The 9,935-nt window shown below is 37.1% G+C and overlaps 2 protein-coding genes across 2 annotated transcripts; both read right to left on the reverse strand.

The window, feature by feature from the left end:
• Positions 1 to 237: 237 nt before the first annotated feature.
• On the reverse strand, positions 238 to 3,389 carry hoxa10b (homeobox A10b). The gene is made up of 2 exons (XM_055209633.2): positions 2,580 to 3,389; positions 238 to 1,197 (listed from the first exon to the last, which is right to left on the reverse strand). Exons 1-2 carry the CDS (start codon positions 3,331 to 3,333, stop codon positions 923 to 925), a joined length of 1,029 nt encoding a protein of 342 aa, XP_055065608.2. The 5' UTR covers positions 3,334 to 3,389; the 3' UTR covers positions 238 to 922.
• Positions 3,390 to 6,133: 2,744 nt separating this feature from the next.
• Positions 6,134 to 8,710, reverse strand: hoxa11b (homeobox A11b). The gene is made up of 2 exons (XM_055209634.2): positions 7,877 to 8,710; positions 6,134 to 7,167 (listed from the first exon to the last, which is right to left on the reverse strand). Exons 1-2 carry the CDS (start codon positions 8,493 to 8,495, stop codon positions 6,935 to 6,937), a joined length of 852 nt encoding a protein of 283 aa, XP_055065609.2. The 5' UTR covers positions 8,496 to 8,710; the 3' UTR covers positions 6,134 to 6,934.
• Positions 8,711 to 9,935: the final 1,225 nt, after the last annotated feature.

Raw genomic sequence — 9,935 nt, forward strand, 5'->3', positions numbered from 1 at the left:
CTATCTTTCTTACAATCTTTTTTACATTATATTTTGAGGTCTCTCATAATCTGTTAATCGAGTATTTCTCCATTTAATTAAATATAAAATGTAATCCAGTTGTTCACAGTAAAGAATGGGTTATTATTGGCTTATAGGGTCTATTTAGGGTGTGCATTGGACCAGTACTGACTGATTGCAGATTTTGAAGAAGTTACATAATGCATTTTACAGTTAACAAATTACAATCACCACTGCCACAATTGTTCATTTATAAATAAGTTTTAGGAAATCACGAGTGCTTGAAACAACAGGACATGTGTTTACAAGTGCTTTTAACGACTTTTACATGCGTTTATTTATATCTGCCACCTCTTAATTATCAATTTACAGCAAGGTCGCATTTCGGCCACTGTCTCCAGAAAAATTTTACCTTTTCAATACTATTAAAACAAAATAGGACTCCTTGTCGTGTTTATAACTGTACAAGTTTCTACAGCACCTATGCCTATTACAGCAAATACATGACAAGGTCGTATTAAGACGGAAAGTATTATTATTTTAAAAATGGTTTCATTATAGTTATTACAACATGCAAATATCGCAGTTATATACAATAAATGTACAGTATTGCCTGAATGCTATTTACAATGAGTGTCAATAATCACCTTTAGCATTCGGCGTTTTTCTCGTACCTTTTACATTGAAGTACTCTTGACAGTTTATAAATAGCCATGACATGTTATGACGACAGGGATGTCAAATAAAATTATACATTAACAGATAAAAACGTCAACAGTATACGACACACAATAAGTTATCAATAGTATCTTGCACAAGTCAAATATGCACGCACACCTATAAAGACGCATTGTTGTGAGTAGGCAACCATTGCAACTGATGGAGGAGGGCGCCAGAGCACTATAACCGATCGAAGGGGGCTTCATGAAAAACTGAAGTTGGCCGACAGCTCACGGATTCGGTTTTCTCGGCTCATCTTCTTTAGCTTCATCCGACGGTTCTGAAACCATATTTTGACTTGTCTGTCCGTAAGGTGAACACTGCGGCTGATCTCAAGGCGACGCTCTCGTGTCAAGTACATATTGAAGAGGAACTCTTTCTCCAGCTCTAGAGTCTGATGCTTGGTGTAAGGACACCGCTTCTTGCGGCCACTCTTCGCCGTGAGCCAGTTTGCTGTACTCTCATTTTTGGAGTCTCCTGAAAAGTTGAGAAAGCATTAGTACAAAATTACCAATTGCAACAACCACCCATTTTAAATATTTATAAGATAAATATTTGGTAACACTTTCCATTAGAGTGCCCATGTTACGCATATATTAAACTATCATGGTTTTATTACAAATAAAAAATAAAAAGCATTGTTGGAAATATGAGTATGCCACAATTTCTATAGTTTACCCATGTTTTTGTAGTTAAACTATGAATTTACAAATGTAATCAATGCGCCAAAAACTATACCCTTTAACTACCCTATAATAAAACATTACTTAACTTTTGTAAGGGAGCAAAAAAATCCTATAACAATAACAAATATATATATAAAACAATATAAAGTGCATATTTAAAGGAATTATGTAAATGCTTTCTAACCTAAACACTGTGTGCCCATATATTGAGATATTGAGGCTACTTTAAGACTTGTTTTGTCTGGTAATTTTAATTGTTGTCGTTTTATTATATTTTTGCAAATTAAAAGAATATAAAACAAAATGTAAATTTTGTTTGTAAGAACAAGTGCTCAACTGTAGTGATTTCTCTTGAAAATTAGTAATTGATGTAGTTCACAATTTATAAACCAACCATCCACATCACAGAAGCATTCAGAAAAGGAAATTTGTATGTAATATTTGTATCAGGTAATTACATATGTCAGTGTCTCATAAACAGAACGTTAAATACAATTGCATAATATGTAATGACAAGGGGATAGTCCAGTTTTATTATAGGCTACGGTGCAAATTTGCTTCCATTTGTTTTTGTTAGCAATACGCTTTACGAGATTTCTGTGTGATAATTAAATAACATTTAAGAGACTTCGAGGAAACGCTATGTTTCCTCGCATGTTTATTGGTGTCAGCTTTCTATTTGAACGAATTTTATGCTGTGTTTGAACGACTGCATAAGGGTGTGTGAAAAGCAAATTTCTTAGTGGCCAAATGAGGATTGTTAAACGATGCGCTTTTGTTAAAATAGACCCCGTCAGCGATATGTTATAAATAGGCTTTATATGATCATTTTTAAGTAATACCTTTACGAACCGCATGGTAAAATTAGTATAAACATTGCAGTTGCATTATAGGCTGCATATAAAGGCTTGATATTGATCAGATGAAATGGTATGAGTTTGCTGCACCACATACAAATTTTATTTAGGAAAAAAGTAAAATAATGATTATTTTGCCTAAAATAACGAAACATCATGGTGTCTCTTTAAAATAATATTTGAGATATTACTGTAATATACAACATATACATTTGAAATGTAGCCTACCAGATAAACTCCATATTTAATGCTCCAGTTTGCCACAAGGACTTCATGTAACATGCTCTTGTCTTCGTGACTGGGGAACACAACCTACCTTTAGTAACATTCACCGCTTTTTCTGGACTGTCCGGCGGTTCGGGAGATGAAGCGGTTCCGGTGGACCCCCGTAGGTCCTTGTTGGTTTTCGGGGCGCATGTGGATGGCTCGTCGTTCTCTTCCCTGCTTGTTTCGGGAGTAATGGCTGAAAGAGAGCTGTCAAATCGGGTCGATCGCTGAGCAGCAACAAGAGTCGAAATAGACTGGTTGTCTGGAAAACCTTTAGATGTGGTGCATGTCTGAGACAAGCGGAAGTAACCAGGCACCGGAACACAGCCGTTATTGTTGCTAGATGGACATGAGTTTGATGTCAGCCGCGAGTACGATATATCCTCTGTTATTGTTTCTTTTGGACATTTGTCAGACTCGTATAAGCAGTAAGAGTTCTCCTCTTTTATGGTGGGCGAGAACGAGCGTGGGGTAATTTGGCTGTTGGGTTGTTCAATGCGACAAGACCTCGACGTTTCCAGCCATGCTTCCATGCCTTGATACGGGCCACATGAAGGTGCTACATTTTGGGAATTGCCCTCACTCCGTTTAAGTCCAGGAAAATAGCCACAGTTAGATAGTCCATAAGAATACTCGGAGGTCGGCTGCAAGTAGACGCTGTTTTGGTAGTAGTGCCCACTTCCCTCGGCTCGTCCATGGATCAGCGAGTCAACCAGAAACGAATTTCCTGATGGACTATCGGAGCATGACATCTTCGTGGTATAATTTGACGGTGGAAGAAGATTGCCCTTTCTGGATGACATTTCTTGTGCAAAACATGCTGAATATAATTACTGATAACTACACAACTCAGTGTGAGCTAACAGCCAATTAAATCGCAACGAGCGTCGATGACTCCTCCCTCTGTGCGCACGTAACCCTCGAATCCCATATCCATTTCAGGCTACTAGATTTTTAAAAAGTCAAAACTGCATAAACTCGATAAGTCGTTTATGTAAATATAAGCGAGTAAAAACAGAATTTAATACGAATGGCGTTATGTTTCACCCATTGAATTGTGTTAACGCTCACGCTGTCATTGAACCGCAAAGCCGCTTGAGCCACGTAGCCTATAACACCAAAAAGCAACAAGGTATCGAAAAGGAGATCAAGTGCTAAAATAGTAAATCTTTATGATACACTGTAATTACCCCAACATCCATTTAAGCACATAAACAGCGAGTTACAGTCTTCTTTTCCGGTTTTTATTCATGCGGTGGTCAAAACAATTTATTTGCTACACTCAAGTTCAAAATGAAAGACGGCTTTAATTCTTTTCAGAATTACTTTATGTGGTGAATGTGGACTTGCTGTACTAGAATATTACTGGGACCGCGATCATTTTGCAGCAAAGTCTTAGATCTGCATAGTGGAGTTATAATGTTAAATTTAAATAAAGATAAAGTAATCTTAAATACTTCATAGAGTATTTAAAAATAAGCAATTAAAAATATAGAGGTAGCCTATAACTAACCACAGTCCCATCCCATACCATTAAAGTTATTTAACAGTAGTGTTTACATTAAATAATTTTTTTAATGTAATTGCATTTACGTTTTGCTGTTGTGTTTATATGAGTTAAACATAATTTAGTTCGAAAGCAGCCTATTTGTTGTGATATTCTGTAGCGTTAAAACATTTGTTATTTCTTTTAAATTTAACGTCATGAAAATGTATGTTAAGTTTATTTCTCGGACTGGCTATTTTAGTGGTTTTTATCAACCTAATTGGCTTACTGATTTTGTAAATGATTTTACCTTTTATTGTAATCAGAGTTTTCTTTGCAAAGGTTTTAACGTTATTTACATTTCCATAGATCTTTGTATCTTTAATCGTTTCATCCAACAGAATTGTATTAATAAAAAAAACTAACTAACTAACTAAGGGGGTCACATCATTTGCAACATTGCGATTGTGTTTTTTCTTCAATCTATAGAGAAAAATGTTTAATATTACATGGGGCAACTTGTGCGTTTAGGACTCGGCTCAAAAGGAAAACGTATGCCCAATATAAACTATGGCCTAAAGACAATTTTCTTAGCAGTGAAGCAATCCCTGTATATCCCAAACCCAGAAATAAATTGATTTATGAAATCTAGGAGATATTTTTAACAGGTTACATTTGTGTTAGAAATATTGAAATATTTGATATATTAAAATGTTATTCTCTTCGATTGAATGAACGGATGAGTTTTAATGTCTGTTATAAATGTCTGTGTCCTGTTTTTGCATCGGGGAATCAATGGGTGTTGTAAAATCAATGTAATTTTATATAAATTAGTTAATGAAAATTAGAGAACTTTAGGTTTATTATAGCAGAATAACTATACGCAAAAGTATTTTGGATTTTCACATAGCCTAGCCTGTTGGGATAAAAAAACTAGTGAAATGCCCATAGCATCGAAAGCCCGTCAAAACTACCTCTACTTTTCTTACAGTTTCTTTAAAACCACCTTTGTAACTGGCATGTTTAAAAAGACATTACCCTTGGACTAATAAAACTACGTTCAATGGTACTACTTCATAAATTACTTTTAGGCCAAGCGTATGAGATGCTCATTAGGCTACACACTGCAGGATATAGAACAAGCTATCTTTATTTAAACGCAATGCTGACAAATATAACCAAATGGTAGCTCGGCTTTTTACCTGAAATTTGTATAACCACGAAGACCGTTGTCCTTTGCCCGTACACAAAAGTAAATAGCTTCAGCAAGGATTTTAGATACACGGCATTGACATTGATCTGAAGTGCGCCACCCAGTGGATGTGAAGCGTATCGTCTGAGCACCTAAACAGTCCGCAATCCAGCCGTGATGGGACACTGAGACAAATGATGGCGGAAAAGTCCGTGAACACAAGCTTTCAATGGTCCCAGCCGTTGTTTTCTACCTCTTAGTCACAGTTAATAACCTTGGTTCTCAGACGGTTTATGGCACCTCACTCCAATTCTACAAATGCTCCAGACTAAGACCGCTTTTATGACCGAGTTGCTGCAGCAACGGGGGGATGTGCCGTAATTAGAGCGAAATTCCTGCGAGCCTCAAAGGATGCGCGAGCCATCAGGCCCATCACGTAAAGCAGTCGTTATTATCTTACGGTCAACTTTATTTATTAGACTTCTGAGTGGCATAAGCCACATCAGATTTGTGACCCTCTCGCGATGGGTCATCGATATATTGATACAGTGAAACTGTAAAATTATATGAGCTCACGAGAGACCGTTGCTCTATCTCCCTCAAACTGAAAAAGATATAGTTTATTTTTTTAGCTGAATTTTCAAACGCTTTTGTCTAGATGCAACACACGTGCCACTTTTAAAATAGCACAATATGAAGGTAACACTGAATTATCTGTAGGATCGACAAATAACACTTTGTTGAAAGGCCGTTTGATTCATTGAGACATACACCGCCATGTTTTGGCCAGTTCCGTAATGGATACTAGGCATTAATAACTGCACACCACTTGATCCTTGAATCAAAAGAAACGCGTGTAGGCAATATAATGCTAGATCCATCAAACATTTGATCCTTCTCCAGGAAGAAGACAGAAAACACAAGATGTTTCAAGAGACTGATTTATATAACAATTAAGAGATGCAATAAACATGAGAGATTATGGTGAACATGAGCTCCTGCAACAACAATAGAAAATTTCACGCATATCAAAGAAAGGTGTGAAAATCACAGAGCTGAAATAGAAAATATTGTTCTGATTTTGGTTTCTCAGAAGCCCCAAGTATATTGGGTTTCACGTATTGCTTTCACCTTAACGTACACGTTTCGCACAAAATAAATATGACTTTCTTCTGATTTTCTGATTTTAAGACATTAATAAAGGCTAAAGTGTTCAACAACAACGAAACCTTATGTCGACTTTAAACTCAGAAATACAGAATTCAAGTAAGAAAATAGCGCGCAGGATGCGCCCAGTGCGCATATAGGCTTATTTTCATGAAATGTGTGTTATTCACTGTAAAATAATAGCCTGATAAAAAGCCACAAATAACAAGGTGAAAATCGCCTTATTGTCCATTAGTAAAGTCTCTCTTCCCCCGGCATTTTGCACACAAATTTAATTTGAAGAATACTTGATGCTATGCGACACAAAAGTTTACAGGTCTTAGTCTAAAAATAAAGAAAATCGTCCTGTAGGAAGTAATAGAATGAGGTAATAATAAACCAGTTAATATTTTAATAATAATAATAATGAAGTCTTTCAACTGTAAAGATTATAGAGAATACGAATTTATTTCGATGAAAGTCTGTCAGAGGAATGAAGGTCACATCTCGTCTCGCAGCAGCCCTGGAGCCGGAATGTGCATCCACGAACTTGAAATTAACCATCTTCGCATTAGACGGTCTAGAGCAAAGGGTTCGTGGTGTAATACTGCAAACGGTCTCTGTTTAGTTTCTTTTCTTTCATTCTTCTGTTTTGAAACCATATTTTCACCTGGCGGTCGGTGAGGTTAAGCATTCTGGAAAGCTGTAGCCTTTTCTCTTTGTTGATGTAAACACTGAAGAAAAATTCTCTTTCCAGCTCTCTGATCTGAAACTTGGTGTAAGGGCATCTCTTTTTTCGTGTCTTCTGTCCATCTGCAATATAAAAAAAAGAAAGACGGTAAAAATGTGAACGTTAGCTATAGCCTACATTAGACGGTTAAATTAGAAAATAAAAAAGACAAACCAAATATGAAAACGGTTGCGTTTGGCTAAATGTTTAAATTAAATAATAAAAAAGAAAGAATATGGACTTTACATTTGTATTTGAATGTAACTTATTGTAATGTTCGACCAATACTACACGAAATTCTGAAATAATCCATTCAGGGTCAAAATAAACGCAATCTGTAGCTATACATTGTATTTAATAAGGTTTACCATTTGAATTCAGTTATGACAACAAATCTAAAAATTCAGTCATGACCTAACAAACCATTCTTTATATTCCCTGTTGTGCACCGAAGTGCATTCAAAATTAATACGAGCAAAATTTAGTAGAACCCTTAAAAATACGTAATTCATGAATAGTAATGGTAATACGTAACTCATAAATAGCCCAAATTATAATTAAGTACTGTAACGCAGACTTTCAAAAACTCAGGGAAATGGCCCATCATTCACGGCCAATTTCAATTTCGAGCACGTGATCTCGCGTTTATAACAAAGTTTTGTTAGGGTAAATATACAGGGCCCTCCATAAACCTTATGCGCTTATAAAACAGCATATAAAACCTTTAACAACAGCACGTTAGATTAGAAACGTTCTCACACGACTGCTGCGCGTCTTTAATACTGTACGTACTGCCGTTGCCGCTGATTTTTTCTTCGTTGTTTCCAGAAGATGACTCGGGACTGCTCGTCTCTTCACACCGCTCGGTCTCCTCCGTTCCCCGACAGCTCTCGCTTCCCGATTCCGCGGGTGGAAGCGCCTTGCTAGTCGCTCTGTCCACCGGGTGCTCTGTCGACTGATTTTCCGCATTCCCGTACGCTGTCTCGAAAAACTGATCAAATGCTTGGGGAAGCACTCCGTTTCTCCCTACGCTGCCATAGACGTTGGATGTGTGGGTCGTGTTGGAGTGGTAAAGAACCGAGTTGTTTTTCGACAACATGTCCCCCAAAGTTCCAGGATTGGGCAGGCAGTCCCTGTGCACCATGTCCTCTGTCGCGTAGCAGTGTGGCAGATTGCCCCTGGAGTGCCACTTGCTGGACGTGTCAATGGCATAGTCCCTGAAAGACACCTCTCTAACGGTCTGAACCTGTGGCAGATTGGACGTGGAGTAGGAGTATGTCATGGGGCAAGAAGACGGGGTCTGGGTAAGAAAAGGAGGAAGACTGGAGAATTCCGTTCCAGATACGTAATATGTGCAGCTGGGCAAATACATGTTAGACCCAACGGATACTCGCTCATCAAAATCCATCATGACACTTGGTTGGGCACGCCACTACCATAGTGCTCCCTCGCATCGTTGTACAGAAGAGCTTCAGCTTCAGTGGCTTTGAAGCAGATCCGCGGAGCAGAAATTTTGAGACGTGAGCTGACGTGGAGATCCATCTCCATCCATTGCAGAGAGCGCCAGTCATGTGACCAAGGGCAGAAATTGACATGTACCTCTAAGAATATTGTATGCCAACATGTGCAAATGTTCAAGTGGAGGAGCGAGCGATACTTGCATTAACGAACGCGTGCAGGTTGTGGACTATACAGATCTTGACACTTTTAATTGCTCGAGAAAACCATCCGCATGACCAAAAGCCAACACGCATTACTGACATACCATGGCTTATGGTGTTTATGGATTTGTCATATGTAGTCACAAAACATCACGTGTCTGTTTACCCCTGCAAAATGCATTTCATTCGACTGCTGTAGCGAATATGAAATTGCTTCTTTGTTGGTATTGCGCAATTAATGATTGCACGTGATGACCAAAATTGGACATTTGGTCATGTGGAGAATAAAATTACGTGTCTGGTGCCAAATATTTGTCTGTATTAAAATAAGCAATACTAAATTATTTGAAACCGAGAATAGACTGCATAGGAAAAACTGAAGAATTAATTCTCTTTATTTGACCAATACAACAGTGTTGTTATAATGAAAATTTAACCGGATAGTATAATTGATAATGTGGTTCTGTCTTTTTACATTTACTAAAATAAAACGTAAATTGGAGTTTAGAATGAGGGCACAAATTAAAGGGCAAAATTATTAGATTTTTATAAAGGGCGATTAGTTAGATGTGCCGAAATTACATTGGTGAATGCGAAAATAACTATTTTAATCTCTATGAATATGAACACGGTAATAAGAATATCTACAATCTATTCCCGCATGTCTCATAAAATCACAACTTAATATTTATTTCAAAGAAGCAACAATTTGTTTATTAATTTTACATACTGACTAAAAAGATAAATATTTATTTGACAATTAATTTATTAGTTTGCATGCAGATTCCAAAAAATGTTTGTAAGCTTGCCAAAAATCGTTTTATGTATTTGCAAGTCAAGAAAACGCCAGAATTGTCACGGGTACGTCTTGGGCACTGCAGTAAGGAAGCGGATTGAAAACACAGTTAAGGCCCATAAAGTTTTAACTTGGACTATGGCCGCCTTTGAATTACTTTAGCCAACATAGTAAACAATGGCCGGAAATTTAAAAAATGCACAAGTTGTCTTAGAAAAAAAGGAATGACGGGGAATAGACAAAAATGCACAATAAGAATGTGTTGCAAAATAAAAAAATTAAATAATAATAATTACACAATAGTAAAACACACCATCAGTTTCTTTGAGATTAACGCCGAATGTTAAACCCAAGTAGACATAAAATGCTACACACATTTGTTTTCTAATATTGT

The sequence above is a fragment of the Misgurnus anguillicaudatus genome, chromosome 10 (assembly GCF_027580225.2).
Source record: "Misgurnus anguillicaudatus chromosome 10, ASM2758022v2, whole genome shotgun sequence".
Classification (NCBI taxonomy): domain Eukaryota; kingdom Metazoa; phylum Chordata; class Actinopteri; order Cypriniformes; family Cobitidae; genus Misgurnus; species Misgurnus anguillicaudatus.